Source organism: Sinocyclocheilus rhinocerous, unplaced genomic scaffold (genome assembly GCF_001515625.1).
Source record: "Sinocyclocheilus rhinocerous isolate Xijiao unplaced genomic scaffold, SAMN03320098_v1.1 scaffold184, whole genome shotgun sequence".
In the NCBI taxonomy this organism is placed as follows: Eukaryota; Metazoa; Chordata; class Actinopteri; order Cypriniformes; family Cyprinidae; genus Sinocyclocheilus; species Sinocyclocheilus rhinocerous.
The window spans coordinates 353228-378633 of NW_015659717.1; the positions used below are offsets into that span (position 1 = coordinate 353228).

At 37.8% G+C, this 25406-nt stretch overlaps 3 protein-coding genes across 10 annotated transcripts in view; 1 reads left to right on the forward strand and 2 right to left on the reverse strand.

Moving 5' to 3' along the window:
* Nucleotides 1-1838, forward strand: part of LOC107724196 (exosome component 10-like) — a 14377-nt gene extending 12539 nt beyond the window's left edge. For both annotated transcript variants that reach the window (XM_016533022.1, XM_016533023.1), the window contains exons 20-25: nucleotides 488-581; nucleotides 689-762; nucleotides 852-1074; nucleotides 1160-1221; nucleotides 1326-1393; nucleotides 1491-1838. In XM_016533022.1, coding sequence (XP_016388508.1) covers nucleotides 488-581; nucleotides 689-762; nucleotides 852-1074; nucleotides 1160-1221; nucleotides 1326-1393; nucleotides 1491-1521 — 552 coding nt within the window. In that variant the 3' untranslated portion in view covers nucleotides 1522-1838. The remainder of the gene's footprint in view (nucleotides 1-487; nucleotides 582-688; nucleotides 763-851; nucleotides 1075-1159; nucleotides 1222-1325; nucleotides 1394-1490) is intronic.
* Nucleotides 1839-2629: 791 nt separating this feature from the next.
* On the reverse strand, nucleotides 2630-11805 carry LOC107724197 (src-like-adapter 2). Of its 3 annotated transcripts, none has more exons than XM_016533025.1 (9): nucleotides 11061-11805; nucleotides 8776-8905; nucleotides 7660-7759; nucleotides 7492-7578; nucleotides 7043-7146; nucleotides 5912-6006; nucleotides 5005-5059; nucleotides 4375-4507; nucleotides 2631-3964 (listed from the first exon to the last, which is right to left on the reverse strand). In XM_016533025.1, the coding sequence occupies exons 2-9, from the start codon at nucleotides 8852-8854 to the stop codon at nucleotides 3832-3834; spliced, it is 786 nt and encodes a 261-aa protein (XP_016388511.1). In that variant the 5' UTR covers nucleotides 8855-8905; nucleotides 11061-11805; the 3' UTR covers nucleotides 2631-3831. The 3 variants fall into 3 exon arrangements, with proteins under 3 accessions (XP_016388513.1, XP_016388511.1, XP_016388512.1); XM_016533026.1 differs by having other exon boundaries at nucleotides 2632-3964; nucleotides 4375-4504; XM_016533027.1 differs by lacking the exon at nucleotides 5912-6006 and having other exon boundaries at nucleotides 2630-3964; nucleotides 5005-5154.
* A 4999-nt stretch (nucleotides 11806-16804) lies between these two features.
* The window catches only part of LOC107724194 (protein NDRG3-like), a 72715-nt gene continuing 64113 nt past the window's right edge, over nucleotides 16805-25406 (reverse strand). For 4 of the 5 annotated variants that reach the window (XM_016533016.1, XM_016533015.1, XM_016533019.1 and 1 more), the window contains 2 exons: nucleotides 21619-21657; nucleotides 16805-18288 (listed from right to left, as the gene is read on the reverse strand). In XM_016533016.1, coding sequence (XP_016388502.1) covers nucleotides 18113-18288; nucleotides 21619-21657 — 215 coding nt within the window. In that variant the 3' untranslated portion in view covers nucleotides 16805-18112. The remainder of the gene's footprint in view (nucleotides 18289-21618; nucleotides 21658-25406) is intronic. The other variant, XM_016533018.1, reaches the window with a different exon arrangement.

Consider the following 25406-nt stretch of genomic DNA (forward strand, 5'->3'; position numbering starts at 1 on the left):
TATTTACTGTTTGTTACAGTTTATTTACTGTTTTATTTACAGTTTAAGTAAATAAATATTGCATAAAATAAATAATCAAATTATATATTTTTCTTTATTGTTTTGTTCTGTACTATTTATTGTGTAATTTTAGTATGCGTTTATGTATAGTTTTTTTTTTTTGCTTTTTCTTATAGCAAAACAATGTCTCCTGTTTTAATGGTTTTAAACACTTACTCCTTTATGACATACTTTCTTCATGTTTAATCTTGACGGACAGATAGATGTTGCAATGGACAATACAACTGACAACAGGTGTAGACAAATGTGCAGAAAATCATATAAATATGGGGTGTTAAGGGTGGAAATATGAAGGCACCTATCAATTCATTTCAGTTTTGAATTGAGGGAGTCGCAAATACTCCAGAATTATTCTCGATGCAGTGAGGGGGTTCAGGTTGTGTTGACTACTGGCTTATATTGACTAATTTTGTTCTGTTTAAAACAGATTCATAACCGGTGGAAATTACAGAGTGTTGAGCAGCAGCAGAAGGAGGCGCAGGAGAAACGGCAGGCTAAAGAACAGGCCAAGAAAGCTCAAGGTACAAACAACACCGCAGCTTTATAGAAACCCTGCGTAGTCCGATGTTTTAATACACTAACTTTGAGATGATTTATTTGTGCATAAATGTCTGTGTTTGTCTTTCAGAGGAGCGAAAGAAAGCCAAACTGAGCTACCAGGAGTCGCTGCAAAACGTTCACACTGTCCGGCAGCAAGTAGCGGTGAGGAAGCTTCAGCTCACCAACTTTACAAGCTGTATTTGCTTTTCTTCGTTTTACACCAACAGGTTTTGTTGATTTTGTGTTCTTAGGAAGCAAAGCAGGCTGGACAGAAAAGAGAGAGAGCCGCCAGTGATGCTGGTGAAGAGAGTCTTAAACCAAAAATGAAAGTCTCAAAGACTGAAAGTGAGGCTGATCAGTCGACAAAACCTGCTCAGAAAAAAAAGAAACAGAAAAAAGTTCAAGAACCTGAAGTTCCCGAACAAGACTTTAAACCTTTTGACTACAGCCAGTCAAATTTGAAAATATTTGATGGTAAGACATCTGCCTTCATTTTTCATATGTATTTTTCCTATTGGTTCAGTGCATTGTCTTCATTGCTTGTATTTTATCCACACAGGCAAATCAAAAGAGAGTTCACAGTTTGATCCAAACAGACAAGCACATGGACCCAAGCAGAAGGTATTAACCTGTTTTCAGTCTACAAGCATTCACTGTCACACAAATCTCAGCTTGGATTGATTTAGCTGTGCAAGATCTGAATTTTTGTCGACTTTGATTCTCAGAAAAAAGGACAGAAGAAAAACGCTGTGGGAGGCAGGAGCATGTCTTATGTCCCTGCCAAATCTGACCGGTAACACACACACACACAGCTAGACTCAAGAAATAAATCATTGCTGGATAAAAAAACAAAAAACAAATTTGTATGATGGGTTTACTTCTGTTTGCAGAGGGTTTTGTCACAACTGGCCCAAGAGATAAAGTCTTCAACTGATGACTGACCTTCGCCTATTTGTGTTTTCCTTTTTAAAAGCGTTCTCTGTAACATTGATATTTTTTTGCAGACTGAATTATTTGTCATGACTGTTTCAGTACAGAATTGTGCTTGTACACATTAATTTGTGGTGTTTGATCCGTCATTAAAATGAGATTTTAAAAACATTTTTCTCTCGTCTTTCATTAAAGCCTTACGTTTTTACTTGAAGCTTTGATGTTTAGGATTTTTTTCTCTCTGCAAAATTAAAGGTAGGGAAGGCATTTTGTTTCCAGAAATATTTTTTGTTATACTGGTAGAAATTCTCTTCACATCTTGATGGCGATCAATAATTGAAGTGATCTGTGGCAGGGTTCGACCTCGGCGCAGCCAATCGCGAGCGTCTGGGGTGTGGCTAATGTAGCTAGCTAAGCCAGATTGCGTTTAGCCGGTGTGGAAAAAGAAAAAGATTTTGTTACAGAAGCTAAAGCCAAAATGCAAAGACTTGACAAAATAGACAGACATCGGGGGAAAACAAGGTTAAACATTGGCAGTGTTTTTGCAAAATGGTGGAATTTGACAATGTTTTCGTTTCAATTGATGCGATGAACTTGCAGCGTTTCTTCTCGACAGGTAAGCTAAACTTCAAATTAAAAGTATTTTTAATAAGTTGGCCCTTTTACTGACAGTCGCCTATGTTTTCCTGTTGAGGCATGCTTTCTTTTATAGACCCATAAGAGCTGTATTTGTGATATTTGAGTCATGACGCGCGAAAGGGCCGCAAAGGTTGTTTCTTCCGCGGATCTGTTGATTTCATGCTTTCATTTAACAAAGTTTTTATAACAAACCTAAAACACTTTTTGAGACATTAAAGTGTGCTTGTGCCAACTTTCTTTGAAACATTTCTTGGTTTAATAATTTATCTTAATGACATTCGTGTCTAAAGACTTTCATTGCCACTTTATAGTATTTGTTTTCCTGCAGTACATACCACAGCCTCTGGATGGCACTGCAAAGTAACATCATCAAACAAATTACTCTCCCAGTCATTCACTTCATGTGTAGAGAAACATGCAGCCTGGCAAGATTATATCAAATGGAAATCTTTAGTTCAAAGTTGCGTGGAGGAGAAACTGTGGTTTGATGTAACGGATAGAAATCCTTGAACTTCTCAAATCAACTCTCGTTTTTAATATCTAAAGTCATTTATTTTCGAGACTCAGTACTACACTAAGGTTGCTTAAGAACATAACAGGTATAACTATTCCGTCTGCACACTGAGAGCAGACCACATGCAACCCTTCGCTTCCTGCTGCTCAAGACTGTGGTTCTTTTCTAAACAATAGGTGCAAAGACAGGAAACGCCTCAATCAAGATGCTTTTGTCAGCTTCTACAAATACAAAGATGATCTTGTTTTTTCTCTCGAGTTTATTTAAAAGAACATAACTGATGTCCATAAGTCACAAGGGACAGTTAACCCAAAAATAATAATTGTGATTTTTCTCACCTTAATGTTGCTCCATACCTGTATGACTTTGAACACAAAAGAAGAGCTTTTAAAGAATGTTGATAACCAAACTATTGCGATTCCCATTGACTTTTTTTAACCATACAATTAAAGTCAATGGGAACTGAAACTGTTTGGTTATCAACTTTCTTCACAAGATCATCTTTTGTGTTCCACAGAAGAAACTCGAACAGGTTTGGAATGACCGTTTTCATTTCGGGTCTTTATCTCTTTAAGCAACAGTATACATTTACAAAGTTACACAACATTTATGTTCTAAGTCATAAATACGTATTTTGTTCGGCATTTTCAACAAAAAATGACATCAAACTCTGGTACCATTAATATTCTTCTTTCATTCTCTGATTGTGATCACATTTGTAATAAGCACGACACTGATAAAGTTCCAGAAAGTGTGAGTGGAGTGGAAATGGATGCGTACGCCACCCAGCTGTGTTCCCCCTCCCACTCACACACCCCTCTGTCGTTCTTTCCTTCAGTCGTTTTCTCTTTCATGTCCACCAGGAGCGCGTCCACACAGGAAACTGACATCTTTGTCTCCAGCACCCACTCTGGAAGAACAGCAATGAGTCAGTGCGCGTGTCCGCGAACTTCATCCGACGCCGCATTCGTACTTGAACAGTTTTTACGCAGAAATTCACGAATGAAAAAAGACGCTTAGATGCGTTTTTGGTTAATTTCCCGCGTCTGGGTCACGAAAAATGAGTTTCTAGGTTTCTGTAAAGTGTTTTATCCCATATCACGGCATCAAGAGTACAAAGTCATTCAAGTTTCACGTCAGTCTTCCAATCATGTGTCCCAGAGCTGAGAGCAGTCCTCACATTCCTCCGTCATGTAGAGGTACGAGTTAATGGCCTCCTTCAGGCCTTCGCTCACTATGGAGTCCTCTGCACCGTCTTTTCTCTGCCCGAAGATCATGGAGCTGCGAAGAAAACTCGTTTAGAAACTGCTCTACTAGTTTTTGAAAAGACGATATTACTAGTGTGTCATTAAAGAGAGAGTTCACCAAAAATGTAAAATCTGTCATTATTTTCTCACCCTCAAGTTGTTCCAAACCTGTATGAATTTCTTTCTTCTGTCGAACACAAAAGATATTTTGAAGAATGTAACTAAACATTTGATGGTAGCCAATGACTTCCATAGTATGGAACAAAATATAACGGAAGTCAATGGCTACCAGCAACTGTTTGGTTACCAACATTCTTCAAAGTATCTTTGTGTTAAACAGATGGGAAAAAAACTCGTACAGGTTTGGAACATGATGAGCGAATTTTAATTTTGGGTGATCTGTTGACAGTCACTTCATTTTGTGACTGGATGCATTTGACGCACCTGTCCACATCTTTCCAGTTTATAGTAGGCCTCTTCACGGCAACCGGAGGCGGGCCGGTTACCACAGGAACGTTGTTGGATCCAATGATGTAGCATGGCTCCCCCAGAGTACAGCACAGCCCGTCCGATACTTCTGAGGGACAGTTCACATTTAAACTCCGCCCACAACACTTGCACTCATTTCTGCACGTTCAGCCAAAATATGTTTATTTTAGCATGTTGCTGTGTGGTAGCTAATGAGTTTTGGGTGGTTGCCAGTACTATTTACGTAACAGCGCACTACATAATCATCTTTTTTTGTTTGGTTTCTGATGATACACCAGTGATCTTTGACTGCTGACACTGGATAGAGCATAAAGTTTGTTAGCTGTAGAATTACCCTATTCACAGCAATTATTTTTTTGTTCCCCACAATTTATTCCACCACTGAAAATGATCTAGAATAAAACAGTTTTTTATAGGCACTGGCATGACTGGAGTCCACCTCTCGTGTGAGTACATGATTTAAACATTTCCTCAAAACTATTAGTCAGTATCATGTATGTCATTAGTATCAAACCCAGCAACATCACATACAATCACTGGGTGCCAGTAATGAGTTACTGGCTGTATGTGTGTGTGTGTGTGTACCTGAATAGTGTGCAACCAGGTCTGAGAGGGTCCTGAAGGTGAGTCCAGGAGAGATGTAGACCCAGCCGTTCTCGATGCAGCTGATACGGTAGTGTTTGACAGAAGCGCATTCATGCGAGCTGCTCCTACGCACTGACAGAGTGTGGCTACCTGAGTAAAAAAAAAAAAACACATATACATTAATACAAACTGGATATGACATCTTATGTAGTTCTGGGTAGTTTCCTGGGTGTTGCCATGCAGTTATTTAGGTTTTTGAAATGCTGTTATGTGATTGCTAGAACATTGCTGTGCAGTTGTCAAGTAGGGCTGAAACGATTAGTCGATATTAATAACGCTGACAAAAAAATTTTCATAATTTTTGACAAATATTTTTGTTGTTAAATAGTCATTTGATCTCATATGATGTATTTTAAGGGCCTGCAATAACGTTGTTTGACCAGTGTGGCGCTGTAGCCCTCCTGCATGCAATCCAATAGAAGAAGACACTGCACTTATGAGACGTGTAAACGAAGCTAAACCAGTAGCCGAACAAAAAATGCTGTCATGTCTAAAGGCCTTGCAATCACAACAAAGTATTTTTCACTTTTCAGTCAGGGGTAAAAAGCAGTTTGACGCCGACCTCATACATCATCCGCCCGGAACTGCTTCCGTTTACAACAGTGAGCGCAAGCTAGATTCAAGTGATTATTACGTTTTGAATATGGATATTTTTCTTACAAAAACGCATAGATTCGCTACAGGAGGCCTTTGTTCACCCCCCAGAGCCGTGTGAGACATTTTTTATGGATGGGCGCTTTTTATTTAGCTTCTTTTGGACTGATGCATGCAACACCCGCTGAGTGGCATGAAACAGCTTGAAAGATCAAAGACAAATTTTAATATAACTGGTGAGTCCAGGAGAGATGTAGACCCAGCCGTTCTCGATGCAGCTGATACGGTAGTGTTTGACAGAAGCGCATTCATGCGAGCTGCTCCTACGCACTGACAGAGTGTGGCTACCTGAGTAAAAAAAAAAAAAACATATACATTAATACAAACTGGATATGACATCTTATGTAGTTCTGGGTAGTTTCCTGGGTGTTGCCATGCAGTTATTTAGGTTTTTGAAATGCTGTTATGTGATTGCTAGAACATTGCTGTGCAGTTGTCAAGTAGGGCTGAAACGATTAGTCGATATTAATAACGCTGACAAAAAAATTGTCATAATTTTTTCGACAAATATTTTTGTTGTTAAATAGTCATTTGATCTCATATGATGTATTTTAAGGGCCTGCAATAACGTTGTTTGACCAGTGTGGCGCTGTAGCCCTCCTGCATGCAATCCAATAGAAGAAGACACTGCACTTATGAGACGTGTAAACGAAGCTAAACCAGTAGCCGAACAAAAAATGCTGTCATGTCTAAAGGCCTTGCAATCACAACAAAGTATTTTTCACTTTTCAGTCAGGGGTAAAAAGCAGTTTGACGCCGACCTCATACATCATCCGCCCGGAACTGCTTCCGTTTACAACAGTGAGCGCAAGCTAGATTCAAGTGATTATTACGTTTTGAATATGGATATTTTTCTTACAAAAACGCATAGATTCGCTACAGGAGGCCTTTGTTCACCCCCCAGAGCCGTGTGAGACATTTTTTATGGATGGGCGCTTTTTATTTAGCTTCTTTTGGACTGATGCATGCAACACCCGCTGAGTGGCGAGAAAGCTTGAAAGATCAAAGACAAGTTTTAATATAACTCCGACTGGATTCGTCTGAAAGAAGAAAGTCATATACACCTAGGATGACTTGAGGGTGAGTAATTTATGGGCAAATTTTCGTTTTTGGGTGAACTAACCCTTTAACATTGAGAATTGTTCCCTATACTTAAGTGTTACCAAAATCAACGATTAGTCGATTAATAGTTCTAATGATCATTAGATTAATCAATTATCATAATAATCGTTTGTTGCAGATAGCTGTGATAGTGGTAAGTGGCTTAGCAAATCGTAGAAAAACAATAATGCTAGTAATGTAACTAGCATTAGCACACAGGTACCTGGGTAGGTCTCGCTCTCTCTTATAAGGAAGGATCCGGCGTGATTATGAGGGAGCATCAGCAGTTCCTCTGCTTTCTGTTTGCTGAGACCCACAAACTGCCACCTGCACGAACACACACACACACACACACACACACAGATGAGTGACAGAGCTGAGGGAAAAGTAGTAGGTAGAGTCAGAGCATCATGTGATGAGTGAGTGATCAGCAGGGTCAATGTGGGTACAGTACGTCTCCAAACTGATAATCAGATCATACTGTACCCAGCTGAGCCCACTCTACAGAAACTAAAACTGTCATCATCACCGCCTCTGGAGGAACAACGATGATGTCACTTATGGAACACACTTCACCAGACCACCTGACCGTGGGTGTGATGTCATGATGTCCTGCACGTATACTCTAAACCAATAGAAAGGCGATTTTCAAAGTGTGTGAGTTCAGCTCACCTGTTGTACACTTTGGCGGTGTAATTGCTGGGGATGTAGCTCTCATTTCCTGTGGCTGATGAACTGACTTTCCACCACTCTCCCTCACTGTAACACACATTATATCATCAGGTAATCAGCCCGATCAGGCTATGATGAGGGGCCACGGTGCAACAGTAGTACACTTACTCTGACAAAATGTTGAGCCTCTCTCCCACTCTGATTGTGCAGTCACCTGGACCTCTGGATGGATAGTCGTACAGGGACACCACCACGAATCTACCGCTGTCTGCACACAGATCAAAACAACACCTTTAGTCCAGCTGCTTTAGCATAGTATAATATAGAAAGAGAGCTCCCCAACAAGCCACATGATTAAAAATGTAATAAAAAAAAGTTGTCTTAACATTTATAGTGAAAATTATGTGCGCAATTTTAAAACGTATGGTTATGTGCAATTTTAAAATGTAAAAAAAGTATGATTTACCATTTAATTTAGCTTTAATGCACATAATTTAACAGTATATTATAAAATAAGTTTTTTGTAAGTTAAAATATGAGCCACCTTACAATTGATGGTGGAAAACAATTAAATGGCTTTTCCAAAAGTCTTTGAATTAGATTTAATTTTTGCATTTTAATTTGAGTTCAAAGTAAAAGTAATTAAATGTTTTTTTTTTTTAATGTCTATATAGTTTTTATTAAGTTTAATTATTTAGTTTTAGTTATTTTAGCACATAAACCAAATTAAAATGTGTATTTCTTTCCAAGTAATGGATTTTTTTATGGTTTCAGTTTACAACACTGTTATAAATCAAATATTTTATTGATATAGCACTGGTTCCTACATTTGATCTTTTATCATGTGTATGACCCTGTGCACGTCTATATACTGTACGAGTATTATTATGGTGGTTATCAGTAATGTACAAACCAGATTTTAGTAGTTCAAGTGATTTAATTGATGTATTAATATTTTATCAGTTCATAAAATATACAGCTGCTATTCTGTAATACCTAAGAACTAATAATAATACCTAAGTCATATTTTTTACAGTGAAATTCTGGCAAACTCAGCTGTAATTTTTTTACAGTCTGTTTTTTACAGTTTATCATTCAGATTAAATTCTTACCCTTAAGTATGAGCACTAGTAAAGCACCACTAAATGCTACAGTTGCAACAGTCAATAAAACATTGCAAGTGAATCCATACGCACATCTGAATGAGCTTCACTATTAGACTTATTTACATTTAGTGCTGCATTTCTAAAATCACCTCGTGCATATATAAAGTGCTGAACTCACCCATGGTGCTTTCCTCCGTGTCCAAGAGAACAGCATGTGCGCTGGATCCACGCCGGTCTTTACTGGGCCGACTACCCATGGCCGACTGCTCTGGAGTTTTCAGGCACACAGTGCTGATAGGAACCACAATCTAAAAACAGAAGAGTGAGAATTTTTTAGAATTGATTCTGTTCTTCTTTAAAGTAAAAAAACAAAACAATCAAATCTGATGTACAGTTTGATCATGCCATGGCTTTCTTTTGTCACACTTTGAACGCAAGGAGGAAGGATGCTGACAAACCACTTGTGTACTTTGATGAAAACTTTCCATCCGCACTTTCAGTATCACGCACTTATTTACCTTGGTTAAAAAAGGAGTGGCCATTCTAAAAATAGATCTGGTAAAACACGGAGAACATTCTACTATTTTCTATCATGCTCAGTTACATCACAACAGTACAAGCTGCAGTTATTTAAGCAATACACGTACGCCTGAATAATAAACATATACAACAAAATCAATAGATTAAAATGATTCAGTATGCAAATAACAGGTCAAATATTACTAGCTTAGGTGAAACCATTATATAATGTGACTCATATTCTTATATGACTGATGAAGCGACTGTAAAGTGCTGAGGTTCAGCAATCTTCCATTGCCTTCCCACAGGGTCGATATGAAAAATTATCACTGTAAATCATTTAAAGGAAATCAGCTGGTTTGATGAACTTGATAAGTCTGATCAAAACAAACTACATATTTTCCAAGAACATTTATGCGTAATGGTTTTTTCATGTGCTAAAATACCATCAAGACATATATCTACCTTTTTTTAGAATTTCTACATCTATAATCTTATTGCATGTTATTACACCGTAATAACCATTTATTACATTGTAATAACCCTGTAATTTAATTGCTGCTATTAATAAGTTCAGTAAACACACATGATGTCACCAGCGCTGATTTCAACACTGTCCTAAGCCTAATGTTCTATTAGCATTCATTAGTGATCTTCGAGGGGCATTTTTCCATATCATATTGTAATGCAGTGGCACTGTTCCCACAGCTATATGATATTATGGAGCAGATGGTCACCTGGTAACACAGATGGGTCTCACTAGGTTATCGGGGTCTCCAGGTCTAAATTACAGACCTCATACCCCAGGCACCAAAATAACACATGTGTAACTGATTACATGTGCTACATATGTGACCCTGGACCACAAAATCAGTCATAAGGGTAAATTTTTTGAAATTGAGATTTATACATCATCTGAAAGCTGAATAAATAAGCTTTCCATTGATGTATGCTTTGTTAGGATAGGACAATATTTGGTTGAGATACAACTATTTGAAAATCTGGAATCTGAGGGTGCAAAAAACATACAGGCACGATCACACGCAAACTAACAAACCGACAGCTAAAAGTCAGCCATTTAAAGACATATTCGACATTTCTGAATAATGTTTAACATTATATTTCATGGGTGCACTTTTATTTAAAAAAATAAATAACTTGTAGATTATTAGAGATTGTTGTAGATTATTGGAGTACATTTTACAGGATATCAGTCCTTCTACTTCAAAATTTTAATTCAGTGTTACTTGCTGTTTCTTTGAAATTATTTGTGAAATTTACTTGCAATTTCTGAGTCAAAATGGTTTCACCACCAACATTTGTTTCTCAGTGTATGGAGATAAGGCACATTTGGACAAAGATTAGAGCAAGGTTACTAACTTCCTGTTGCGACTAGAGCGTCGAATGTCTTTTTCTCAATGCTTAAGCTATTTAATACGTCTTTAAGAGTTCTCAAGTCTGAATTATAAACTTGTTGCTAAAAAGGTTGTTCAAAAGTTTCATACCAAACACATTTTAATAATCATAAAAAACACATTTCATAACAAAAATGTCTTTGAAATGCCTTTGAAGCAAGGCGCCTATGCAAGCGCACACTTTTCAAGCTGATTCTGACTTTGATTCAAGATTCAAGATTACGACTTTGAAGTTCAGAGCTCCTTGTTTCAACATTACACACATATATACTTTTAGACCAGTCACATAACACACAGTATTTTAAAATATTTTCCTTAAAAAAACGTTAAAATTGTTGCCAGTCTTTATCCCAACCAAAAATAGTATTTTAATTACTATAAATCTATATTCACATGTGAACATTAAACATTGCTTTGTATTATAATATTGTGCAAGGTGCTTTCGATAACCCCCCGAAATGTATAAAAGCTCACAGCACTCTGCAAAAAGACCTTAAAGAGAGAAATTTGGTCAAAGTCTCTTACTCACCTCATGGTCCTCAGGCTAGCAATGATGACGATCCTTATTCGTGAGCACAATCCTTAACTGCACATCTGCTTATGAACGTGCAACAGCCTGAAAACTCAGATAGCCAAGTTAGAAAACTATTTGGAGTGATTTCTGTAAAGATCAGAGGCTTGTTTTCTTGAGGAGCTGAGAAGTTGAGCTCAGTTTCAGGTGATGTGTCACTGCGGGATGCTGCTGTGGTCGTGTCAGTGTTTTAGCATTGCACACTGAGGCAGGCAGCTTTATTTACTAGATACTTGTAGTTTCCTGTGACGAACAGGTCTAACTGTCACTCCCTTGCTGACGCACAGATGCCTGACAGAGAGAACAGACTGGAGAAGATGTTTTGAAAGCTCAAACTGTACTAACACATAACAGATGTTAGTGGAGATGTCATGATGTCATGGGCTCATTGATGCAGTAATACAGATGCCAACGGAAGCAGCTTCAGAAATTTCAGAAAGGTTTCAGAAAGGTTCAGAAATGGTCTAGTGCTAGTTTTAATTTCACATATTCCCAAATGCACCAAAACCAATTGCCATAGCAATAAGTGCCATGGAAACTAAATCATCAGATCAGAGCCTGGTATAGCTGCAAAACAAGTCTGGCTGCAAATAATGACAGCTCATTAACATTTTAAACTCTGGCTGCAGAAAAAAAAAGAGATAGAGATGCACCGTTTGCACTGTTTCACAGAATTTTGCATGTTTAGGCACTTAAGGTACGTTTACACAACAATGATTGTGAAAAAAAATAGAAAAGCCTTTCTTTTTGTTTTTGAAAATTTTTGCGTACAGACGGCAATGCCGTTAAAACGATCCCCATTCACATGGATCCGTGAAAATGACTAAGAACCATGTGCCAATTTTTATGCATGCCTGGCCACTAGATGACGATGTCACTGTAAAGAAACACTACACACCTGCGCACTAGGGCTGTCAAAATGGCTAAAAACTAAATTTGAATTTTTACATTTACATTTAGTCATTTTGCCGACGCTTTTATCCAAAGCGACTTACAATTGGGGAATACATAAAGCGATTCTTCTTAAAGAGGCAAACAGACACAGGAAGTGCTTGAAATACCAAGTTTTAGGCATTGTTCAAATAAGTACAAGCTAGAAAAGGGAAGGAATAAATAAAAAGAAAGTTTTTTTTTTTTTTTTAAGATGAAGTCAAGTAGCGTTTAAAGAGATGAGTTTTCAGCTGTCACTTGAAAATTGTCAGGGATTCAGCATTCCGGATAGGGGTGGGAAGATCATTCCACCAGCCAGGAACGGTGAACGAGAATGTTCTGGAAAGTGATTTTGAGCCTCTCTGTGATGGAACCACGAAGCGTCGCTCACTAGCGGATCTCAGACTTCTGGAGGGGATGTAGATTTGTAGTAGTGAGTGGAAGTAGGCGGGTGCTGAGTCTGTGGCTGTTCTATATGCAAGCATCAATGTTTTGAACTTGATGCGAGCCTCAACCGGCAGCCAGTGCAAGGAGATAAAGAGAGGTGTAACATGGGCTCTTTTGGGCTCATTGAAGACCAGTCGTGCCGCTGCATTCTGAATCATTTGTAGAGGTTTAATTGTGCTTGATGGAAGTCCAGCCAGAAGAGCATTGCAGTAGTCCAGCCTAGAGATGACAAGGGCCTGGACAAGAAGTTGTGCAGCATGCTCCATTAGAAAGGGCGGTTAGAAATTTTGTACTTAAATATTATCAATATTCAAATTTAAAAGCCATAATTTCAGTTTAGGGGGGGAAAACTTTTGGCTTTTCTCCTGAGGCCACAGAGGGCGCATCGAGCAAAATATTACTAATGCACGTTTATTCAAAGCAATAAAATAACATAACTGTGTGTGAAAAGAGTGTATAATTAATGTTTATAAACCAAATATTTGTAAAACAATTACAAATAAAAACATCACATAAGTATTCATAGTTTAATACAAAGGGCCAAAGCCAATAACACAGTACTTTTTTTTTTATTTAAAACCGCCAGTCTCGAGACATGTTTTTTGAAAAGTTGAACTTGCATAAATTTTGCATGGCGAGTGCAATGGTGATAGATGTCCCTCTGGAAAATGCGCAAAATATGCATTCTGTGAGAACGGCTTGGTTTCAGTTTTGATGTAAACAAGATCTTCTTCGCATTGATGTTCTCTTTTTCGGCAATATTTTGAATGAACAACGCAGCAGCACAGCATCTAGTGTGTTCAACTAATAGGCTAATAAAAACATTAAAATGCAAATGACACTTACATCACATCTTGTGCGCCACTGATAAGGCTGCCTTAATGCACACCTAAAATTCGAATGCAAAAAAACGTTGCATTCGAATTTTAGGTGTGCGTTAAGGCAGGCTTGTGTGGATTTTTATTTTAAATGACGAATATTCCAAATTCAAATTTTTATTTGACAGCCCAGCTGCGCACATACCTATAGACTGAACACGTAATATGAATGCACATGATGACACGTTTTTTCACAAATTCGCAGAAACTTGCAGTTTAAAACCAGTTTTCAAAAGTTTGCATTTTCAGGCTCCCAAAACACCATTGTCGTTTAAATGAATGGCCCAAATGCATAAAAAGTTTGCTATTTTTATTTGAATACGGTGTTTGTTAAAGTGATGTCACTGAAGATGTTCCGGTGCTAATTCGCATGACAAATGGACTGAGTTAATTATAGTCATAGTAGACTGTCAACCCTAGCAGGTTACCAAAGTTCACCATGTGCCAATTTCAGATAAGAAGAAAATCAGCTAATCTGTACGGAAAGTGAAAATGACAAACATATACGTTGAGTTGATCTAGTTGAATGATTTTGCACATCAGATGGAAAGACGACACAAATCTCTTATCGACTGATCCTTTCTACTGTGGTCAATGTTGTGTTAAAGTACTTGAAGTGTGTATGCCACAGTTTCTATAAATAGCTTTCAGATGTGTCATCTCTGACCACATGCAATCAATACAACCTTTAAACTTGCTTGTGATCGGAAACTTTCACAGAAAGTTGACAGAAAAACTGTGATGGGTAGTACACAGAATTGCATGTTGAGCATTTGAATACCAGTGAATACAAGTGCTTTGAAGCGATTTGGGTCACATTATACTTTGTTTTTCCCTGAGGTACAATTATAATATTAGTTAAGGTTTTATTGGCACCCAAACATGATTTAGTATTCTTTTGACTGTTTTTTGCACCCAAAACTGAACATTTCACAACTAGTATGACTTTCTTCTACAGAACACAAAAGAAGATGTAGTTGAAAAATTTCTTTCTCAGCTGCGTTTCCATTACCCTTCAAATTGCACAAATTGAAATTATGAATTGAAAAAACGGCCAATGCAAACATAAATTTCACGAAAACGTCCATATATTGCACAAAAAAATTTTTTACGCTCGCATAAGGTGGTTTTTCAGGCAATTCGAAAAAGGAATATGTCGCAAAACTGCAATGGAAACAGTTTTTCCTCATTTACAGGTCACCTGGTGTATGTAAAAGTCACATGATCATTCTTTAATGTACTGTAACCTCCAAGAAACACCTCATACAAGGTCGCTTTCAAGTTTAAGGGGCTTTCCTTGCCATTAATGCTTGGATAACCCCTTATTTATACTGCACACATCTGTGGCGCATTGCGGCTTGGGCCATTCTTTTTCCATAACTGGAAAGAAAATTCCAATTTGTAGATTTCAATTTCAATAGTTTTTTTTCCACCCTCAGTATTTAAGTCTTTTCAGTTTTATATTCAGAACGTTTTTTTTTTTTTTTTTTAAATCAGAGGAGTGTGTTCATATAAGATTCATCGGATTTTAGACTTTATTCCTAAAAATAATATTCATATTAACTTTTTTTTTTTCTTTTTTCCCTCACTGTATTTTATGATTTATGGAGTGAAAAAAGATCCAAAATCCCCAATGTAAAAAACTCTATGTCAACAAAAAAGACATTGCTGATTTATCCAAAGTTCAGATTTCTGTTCTGGAAATTTAAGCAAATTAGTGCAAATACAACTGTTATTTGAACAAGCTACAGATCTTAGCTTCAGTTACTGGCTTGTTTTGGTGTAGCTGATCTCCCAAGCACAGGCTGTGAAAAATAATTTACATGAACTTAAGTGCAAATCTAAGCAAAGTCTTTGCTATTAGGGGTTTCTGGTCTAAAACTCTCCATGTAAACAGAATCAGATTGATTAAATTCAATCAGACTGAATTAACCATTTGCAGAAAGATCTTAACACAATTAAAGGGTTAGTTCACCCAAAAATGAAAATTAGGCCATAAATTACTCACCCTCAAGTCATCCTAGGTATATATGACTTTCTTCTGTCAGACAAATCCAGTCGGAGTTATATTAAAAATATATAAATCTTTCAAGCTGTTTAATGCCACTCAGCGGGTGTTGCATGCATCAGTCCAAAAGAAGTTAAATAAAAAGCGACCATTCATTAAAAAAAAAAGTGTCTCACACGGCTCCGGGGGGTGAACAAAGGCCTCCTTCCGCGAATCGATGCGTTTTTGTAAGAAAAATATCCATATTCAAAACGTAATAATCACTTTAATGTAGCTTGCGCTCACTGTTGTAAACGGAAGCAGTTCCGGGCGGATGACGTATGGAGGTCAGCTTTGCGCATGTGAAGCCGAGAGCAAGATATGCCTCGTCATATTTTCTGCATTTAGCTTTTAAATGACCAGCACCTGCCTGGGTCTGTGCGACTTCATCTATGGCTTTTCTCTTCGCTTTCACAAACCCATCCATCTCCCATTCTAAGTTACATCCTTTGGCTGTTTACTGTTTCATTTCTTTTCCTGCTCATGGCCCGCGCTCGACTTGAAGCAGCGCTGCTTAGACCGATGGGTGTGTGTCATCAAAGTACTGAGAGAGCTATAAGAGAGCGCGGACGTCTCCTTATGCTTTCTCTCGCCGTACTTTGATGTCATACACCGATCGATCTTCAAGTCGAACACACTTCTTTACTCTCGCGTGTCACGTGACCGAGTGTAATCGCAGCCCCTGTGATTGAAAAATCGCGTTTTTTCATATCGCGATATCGCAAATGCAATTAATCGATCAGCCCTACATTAAACAGCTTGAAAGATCAAAGACAATTTTTTATATAACTCCGACTGGATTCGTCTGAAAGAAGAAAGTCATATACACCTAGGATGACTTGAGGGTGAGTAATTTATGGGCTAATTTAAATTTTTGGGTGAACTAACCCTTTAATACTAATATACATTTCTATTGTACAGTTTAAATAGGGACATGCTAATCAGTAGATTTTATTCTAGAAAGACTACAAATGGTAGACAACTATAGAATGCCTCATGTGCATATACAAACTTAATGTTTCAGAAATCTTATTATACAAAAAAAGTACACTACTCATGAAGTGTCTTGTCTTAATATCAACTTGCCAAATAAAGACAGATACAAGTTTTATGTGCAACTACTTTATTTCAATATTCGTACAAATCAATATACTCAGCAGACAGTATGAAGTACAGCGCCCCCTAAATGCTTGGAGGACAAAGCACAACGCATCATCACAAACTCACTCAAGGAAGCGTTACAGTTAGCAATCAACAGGGAATTGCCATCCATTAACTATAGAATGCCTCATGTGGCATATACAAACTTAATGTTTCAGAATCTTATTATACAAAAAAAGTACACTACTCATGAAGTGTCTTGTCTTAATATCAACTTGCCAAATAAAGACAGATACAAGTTTTATGTGCAACTACTTTATTTCAATATTCGTACAAATCAATATACTCAGCAGACAGTATGAAGTACAGCGCCCCCTAAATGCTTGGAGGACAAAGCACAACGCATCATCACAAACTCACTCAAGGAAGCGTTACAGTTAGCAATCAACAGGGAATTGCCATCCATTGAAATAATAAAGACCAAGAACAATAAAACTACAGAAACGAACAAAGTTGTCAAAATAATAAGAGGTTATTGGAACATCAGCCCGCTGTACAGAAGGAATGGAGAATCTTAAGCCAAAAGCATACAGATCATTTACCAGTTACTACTGTACAGTGCATTTAGAGGAATCGTGCTGTTTTATACCTCTAGATGCCCTATATGGTAAATGCAACTTTTATTTGAACAAGCTACAGATCTTAGCTTCAGTTACTGGCTTGTTTTGGTGTAGCTGATCTCCCAAGCACAGGCTGTGAAAAATAATTTACATGAACTTAAGTGCAAATCTAAACAAAGTCTTTTCTATTAGGTGTTTCTTGTCTAAAACTCTCCATGTAAACAGAATCAGATTGATTAAATTTAATCAAACTGAATTAACCATTTGCAGAAAGATCTTAACATAATTAACACTAATACATGTCTATTTTACACTTTAAATAGGGACATGCTAATCAGTAGATTTTATTCTAGAATGTCTGCCATTTGTAGTCTGTCAATTAAAATCAAACCATAATAGCCAATGACATACAGTGAGAGCAGTAGAAGCCCTCTAAAAGAGACAGAATGCAGTCTAGAAAATGAAGTACTGAAGAAAAAATTAAATAAGGAGGAAATTAAGTAGTTTGGTCATCTCTGTAGTAAACACAAGGGGCAGGAAGACCTTAGAGAGAGCAAGAGAGGGAACGAAAACTCTCCCGCTACAGACGAGAATACCCTCCAAATGTTCAATATACAACAGCCTCCAGCAAAATATATACACAACAAGCATATCGAGAGTGGAAATGAATCTCCAATGGATGACAAATATAAAAGAATGGAGTAATAAAGTAGTAAGCCAATCAAATTCAAGGTAAAAACATGAGCAAAAGATTAGTATGCTTGCATGCAGTGGAAAAATATTCCAATATGTAAAATACATGGTTTACTAGACATCAAACAATGTATCCCTTCATTAGACCAGCGCTCCTTGGCCACAAGAGAACAAAAAGAATGAAAGACAAAGACGGAGTGGAAACAAAACCCCAAAGTGGACAAAACTGCCTGAGGTGCAGAGGTTCAACAAGCAGATGATCCCAGGTCAAATGGTGGCTTGGTTCTGGGTGCTTTAGCAGGACACCTCCATGGTTTGCGGTCTGTTCTGGTTGTCGTGGACCGGGCCGCCGGTGGCACCCTCCATCTGTGAACTGGTATGTGCACGGCTGCGTGAGCCGTCTGCCGAGCCCATGCTGGAGGCAGAGTGAGTGCGAGATCGAGCCAATCGGGTCATACTGACAGTGGGCACTGAGAGAGAGAAGAGAGAAATCGAATGGAGGTGAAAACATGTATGCACTAATGCTGCTGCTGCTGCTGCTGTTTTGACTGAGGCATGACTGTTGGGACGATCCTGAGTGAGGGGCATATGCTTCACAGGATAGCCAGTTTTGCACTCTTAGCATTCGGATCCAAACATATGAAGATCCAAGAGAGGGAGAATAATGAGTCTCCTCAAACTACGTGACTCCTGCACATCTGCACACTGCTGACTGCTCAACTAAAGCTGGACTGACTGAGATATGATGACAATTTGGTTTATGGTTAATGAGAATAGTAAGCTGAATCCCAATTCACATACTTCTGAAAGTATGCACACCATTGACCGAGATTTGCTGCAAAATGGATTTCGAAACAGATTCAATTAAATTCTGAGTTTTATGCATAAAAGGCAATTTAATTAAATACTGCCACAGAGAGAGAATTTGTTTCATATTGTGTTTCAGACCGATTTAAACCATTAACTCTTTCCCTGCCAAACACAGAATTTACATTGTTTTCACTGTTATACACTCTATTGCGCTATTACGCATCTCCTGAATGAGTCTAGAATGTCCCGATCAAAAACACAGGCGAGGAATACAGAAACGAGCGATCTCATATGCATATGAAAAATAATGTGATCGTCAACAATATAATTGAAATAATTGAAATGTAATATAAATGAAAATTGCCTAATGTTACAGAGTGAAATGTCAATCCAGGAAGTGGTAAAGGACTGTGCAAGCTTTGGGAGTGCTGATGGAAGCCATCTATTGCATCTTTGCTTTGATCATTGTACTGAATGTGATCCAGATGTAGTATTTGATTAAAATGCAATTTTCTCAGCTTTTTGCTCAAAATGGTGCTTTTTTTTTTATATATATCTTACCTACATTCAAGAAGGCTTGAAGCTAAAATAAAACGGATTTTTGTTTAAAAGTAGTCTGTTCTTTATTTAGATGTATTGCATGTTCAGATATTTATACAACAAAATATTCTGGGGGCCATGAAATTGTAGTGAAAATCATCAAAAATGCTGGCAGGGAAAGAGTTAACTTGCTTACTTTATTCATGCTGCATTTATTTGATTCACTAAAAAGTACTGTCTCATTAAAGTTATTTTTGTTTATTAACTAAACTAAACTAGTCTTGTTGTATGTTAGTTTTTTTTATTCACACATTACAGAAATATCTCAAAAGCCCACAAGTAACACTATTTGGGTGCTTTCACTTGGTTCAATTCTTGGTCCGATCCAGAGTTCGATTGACCCACCTCCCCCTGCCCCCGCTGGTGTTCACACAGTAGTTTTTGGTTCCAAACCATGATACAATTGCATCATCAGAGTGGGCAGCTGTTTACCCTGTTGTCAGGTATTAGTCTCCAAAGCGCCAACACAAAATGGCACATGCATCTATTTGTTACGACTGTAATGCAAAGGTTCAAAACAACGTGGGAGTCAATTCCTGCAAACTGAAATGAGAAATAAATTCTCTCTGCTTGCAGCACATCAGTCACACTTGTCAGGAAAGCAAGTGAGTAAACAAATAAATACACCAATACATATGTCATTAATAGTGGTTCACTTCAGTGATTTAATACGATTGCGTACTTTAGTACTTTTTAGGTGAACTCGGGTATGGTTTGTGGGTTCATTATCCAAACTAAACCAAACTCTAAAGTCAAATGAACCCGGGTGCATACCAAATGCTAGTGTGAAAGCCCCCTTTGACATACTACTATCACTACTTTTGCACTGCAATTTGTAACCGTCTTGTATATTATTTGTGTATTATACAGGATGAATAGTATGAAAATTGGGATTCAGCCATAGTTACCCTAAAGCCCAAAGTATACTTCGCTTTTTACGCGTACGTGAGGGACAGCGTACAGTGCATGTGACACAAATTGTGTCATCAAAATAGTACGCGCACCACCTGATTTTTGCAACAACAACAGGCGCTCACATTGACAATCACTCAAGAGAGCTCAGCTTTGGTTTAAAAGAGTTCAAAAATATTTGGTATCGGTCATAATTTACAGGAAAAAATAGAGCAGACACTGGGCATGGATGAAGCTTTCAAGAGCGCATTTGTCAACCGCCCGCCTTTGCACACAACATCAAATATAGTATACTTTGAAAGGCTATGCGTTCAACTGTACGCCTATGCTAGCATAGGTGTACAAAAATGAAGTATACTTGGGGCTTAAGAGCGAAGTCTTTTCTTAATACTCGGGCCTAAACAGTGCTGCAGGGATGGTGCATTTTTGTAGGCCAACGCGGAAGTAGCATCACCCTGGCTCCCTTGACAAATCCAATAGGATTTTTCCCTCGAGCTTATTTTCTGCAATAATCCAAAAGCCAGTGACTAACAAATGTTCATGATTCTTACACATTTTGTTCATCAAGATATTCTTCACAAACATGAACACCATAAATACAATTGGCAGAAGTAAAGCTAAAGTTGGTCTATATTAGCAAACTTCATAGTTGCATGACTTTAACGTCACCACCACTAAACTTTCGACAACTGTTTCAATCTTTAAAATTTGATTTGTAATCGTTTGCAAGAGCTATTCTAAACAACCAGGCTGTAAATGCGGACTAGTTAGTAGATGAGTTGACCATGCAATAACAACCTCTGTAGTCCCATTTAACCACCACCGTTTAAGACACGTAAAAGCTTAAAAAATCATGAGTGGTGTATTGTAATATATGAAAATATATTGAGCTTGCGTTAACCACAGACCTCGTTTCAGGCATTTAATCAAAAACCCATTCAAAAGACCCATTGACATTGGGACAACGATAATGCGAACTCGTTTCCAGGTTTAGCACTTATTCCTGCAGCACTCCATCAACAAATCTCTGAATCTTGAGGTGACACAACCGCCTTGCTTGGACACTGCAGTCATTATTCTCCCATGAAGGAAAGACAATCCTCTGGTGAGGATCAAGCTCAAATTCATTTTTACCATTGCAGCAAAATGAATAGTCAACTTCAGACAATGCAGAATGTGGCATGCAAAGTAAAGTTATGTTTCTATGCGAGTCATAAAAAGAATATAATAAGACATCTGTTGGTAGTGGACAGTGTGCACAAACACATTCTCTCAGACTGCTTATAATCATATACAAACATTGACAACATGTGTCCATTTACCATGCTTTACACGCTGTGATGCAGACAAAAAGACATTGGTATGCATGTGATTGGGACGGGAGGGACAAAGAGGGACAGACAGTGAGGACAGGAAGAACGGGAGGTTGAGATGACGAGCTTAGGCTCAGCTAAAGGTGCTGGTTGATCTCCTGATACCTGATTCGCTGTTCAGGTGGTTGAGTAGCACATGAGGGACTGTTGGCATTGGATGTAAGGGTCAAGAAGGAAGAAAGGGAATGTAAAAGGAGGAGGAAAAAGATGGGACAGAGGAAAGGGAGAGATTATTTGATAGTACTTTCTAAAAGAGGGAGGATAGAGAAAAGGAAAGATTAAGCAGAAGCTACAGGAGAAGACGCAAGGAAAGTAGGGGACATTAGACCAGGTGATGGGAATAGCCTTGACAGTAAGTTAAGTGTTCTAAATAATTCAAAATGCAAGAAAAGTGGCAGCCAGTGGCAAAGTGAACTTTTTTTTGGGGTGGTTATGGTTCTCTTTTTGTCATAACAGATTATTTTAAAGTAAACATCCTTAAAGCGTCAAGGATATTCACTACAAATCAAACAAACATGTGGACGGAGAAGACAAAAATAGTACTTTTTAACCCAAACCATTAAATAGTAGCCTTGGTTAATATAATTTTAAGACCGTGGTGAAAGAGTTTAAATTTGAAAGTATAGAGAAAGTGAGAGAAGCTCTCTAGAAGGGAAATTGTCTTCTGGGATAGTCCCTCACCAGAGCGTACACTTGTGGGTTTGTTAAAGATGAAACTATATAACACACCCAAAACAGTAACAAAGAAAAGAACAAAAAAAGACTGACAAACACACTTAACCGACTCAAAACACAAGGTGGAAATTACCGGATACCCTACCTCTACTGAAAAGCAAATGTCAATGACAGAATCAGCCAATGAGCATTACGCTCTGTTAATGACTCATTCAGCATTCACTAATATTTCCACCGAGACAAAAGAAGAATTACAATCATATACAGTATGTTAGGTGCTTTTCTTGTCTGAACCTACAATTTACGTGCATGAAGTCTGCACTAACAAATACTATTACTATATAAAGTAAAAAGGATGATTAAAAAGTACAGGAGTACCTAATTTATAATCTATTTGTTAATTGGCAACATGTAGAATAGGGGTTCTTTGTCAATGAGTAGGAAGTTGTGCTGGGGTTTTTTTTGCACAAAAATACAAATCATAAAATAAACTAAAAAAATACAAATAAACCTGATATCCTACAATCAACCTTTCAAGCATTTTGGGTGTAAAAATGCACTGGTGCTTATATACTGATTATGGATTTTAATAGTTGATCATTGCTTTTAAAATTCATGAACTGTAAATATAAAAACCTAGTCTGCTGGTTTAGTCAATATACATATATTAAATAGTTAATACCATAAATTGTACAAAAAATATATAATTGAATTGAACTGACCAAATTTCAGAATCCCTTCATTTCAAGAACAATGAAGTCCGAGCAATTTTTACACCTCTAATCCTTATAACACCACAGCAGAATCAAAGTGTTTTTGATTACATTCTGAATTAAATGGTCTAGAAGGCACAAATCTTACAGTAGCACAGTAGCTGCGTTTACATGGACCCTGCTAATCCGATCGTAATAGGACTAGAAGCACAATCAGAATAAAAAAGTCACATGTAACCACGTCAATCGGATTGAATTGGCCAGATCCGATTCAGATTTCGTTCGGATTGTAAGGGGTGGTTTATTTCTTTTGTAATCCGAGCGAGAGGACATGTAAACACTTGATCGGATTGAAAACCGAAACTGGAAAGTACTGCGCATGCGCAGTGACGTAGAAATAGCGTAATGACGTATGACACGCGGAACGAGCTGTTCTTCCTGGTGAATAAAGTGACCATAAATGAGTGTCCCGTCATTATAAAACTCCCCTTTCACTCAGCGTCTGTGAAGTGGAGCAGTACAACTAGTCCTTGTTTAAGACTCTCATCAACAGACGACTGGTTTTGGGTGCAGGAAGGGGCACTTTTACTGCTTTATAAAGTAAGCAGCACAGCACAACAGTTCATGTGCTGGTCGTCGCCTAATTAGGACCCGAAGTAGATAAATATCACGTGTGCTTTTTAAAACAGTATGCGACAACAGCGGGAAACGCTGTATATTCATGCAGTGCGCGCATGTCAAAAGAGTAAATCCGATCAGAAGCTTGTGACATATAAACACGCATATCAACCCGATCACTTTATTTAGCGTTCATGTAAACACTACGTTCGGATTCGTCAATCAGAATGAATTAATTCCAATGGAAACAAAAAGTGTCCATGTAAATGTACCTAGTGTGCGTGTTTCCGGATGGGAGGGCTGTATTTTTCAGAAGAAACAAGAATAGAGACTTACAAAGAGGTCAATAGATCTCAGGATTAGATTAGTGACTTGTGGAGGAGGAATGTGACTAATCACATCAAAATGTGAGCATTTTCAAATGAGTCAAGCTGCTTTCGATCACGTTCCTCACACTCTCAGAACACACCTAATCACCAGTGACCGTTGCTAGCGTAATTGTGTTGACTTAGTCAGAAACACTTTCTGGAATTTCAGAACAAGAGCTTAACATGGGCACACTAAAAATTTGGGTAGATTAAGATTTTTGATTATTATTAAGATTACTATTTCTATTCAGCAATGAAACATTAAACTGATCAAAGGTGACAGTAAAGACATTTATAATGAAGAGTTCTAATTCAAATAAATGCTATTCTTGAACTTTCTATAAAAAAATCCTGAAAAAAGCATAATGGTTTCCACAAAAATATTAAGAAACAGCTGTTTTCAACATTAATAATAAGAAACGCTATTTATGCAGCAAATTGGCATATTAGAATGATTTCTGAAGGATCATGTGACATTGAAGATTGGAGTAATGATGCTGAAAATTCAGCTTTACCATGACAGGAAGAAATTACATTTTAAAATATATTCAAATCAAATCAGTTCTTTGGAAATATTTCACAATATTACAGTATCTACTGTAAGTTTGCCCAAATAAATGCAGCCTTGGTGAGCATAACAGACTTCTTTCCAAAACATACTCAAAAATCTTAGCAGCCCCAAACCTTTGATCGGTAGTGTACTTCATTCAGGAAGATATGCATTCATGACTCTGAACTTTGACCTCCTTTTTTTGGTAAATTTTTTAATGGCTAATAATGTCTAAAATATTGCTGCTGTTTTGGCAGGCACTAATCGAAACCACAATTCACATCAGTAATACATAGCTGTGAATACCACTAGTGTACTGGTGACATTGTGTTAAACCCTCAAAATGATGTTTAACAAAGGGGAGGATTTTAAGAGAGCTGTTGGGATTCTTTATAGATGAATTTGCCAAGACCTGCTATAATTCAGTGCTGCAAGTGGTTTAGAAATTACTAGAGGTGCAACGGATCGTAGATGATCCATGATCTGTACGGATCAGGCTCCACGGTTCGGCACGCATGTGATTTGCGAATTAACTCAAAAGTTTAACCATCATAGAGTGAAAGTTTATCATTTGAACGTGTTTTGTCTTGCCAATTTACACATTCAAGCAATTTTAAACCACTCAAATGAAAGAACTCGAATCGGGACTCGCACATTGTTTTCTGTGCACACAGCCGCTGCCGCACACACCCGAAGTGTGCACATGCTGAGAGAGAGAGAGAGAGGGGTGCGATTCAGACAGTGCGTGACACCGAATTGATGCGCTTGAATGGATGTTATGTTAAAATACCCATTTTGGCAAGTATTCTGGTAAACACAGTCGTTTATGTCTTAAGTGAATGTAAACAGCTGAGAAACAAAACAGATGTATGTCAGTATTAGGTCTGTGCATTTGGTCTTAAAGTGATAGCAGCCAATAAATACCTGCTTCTCTCTGCTATTCAAACACCACCACAGCTTTAACAAAGA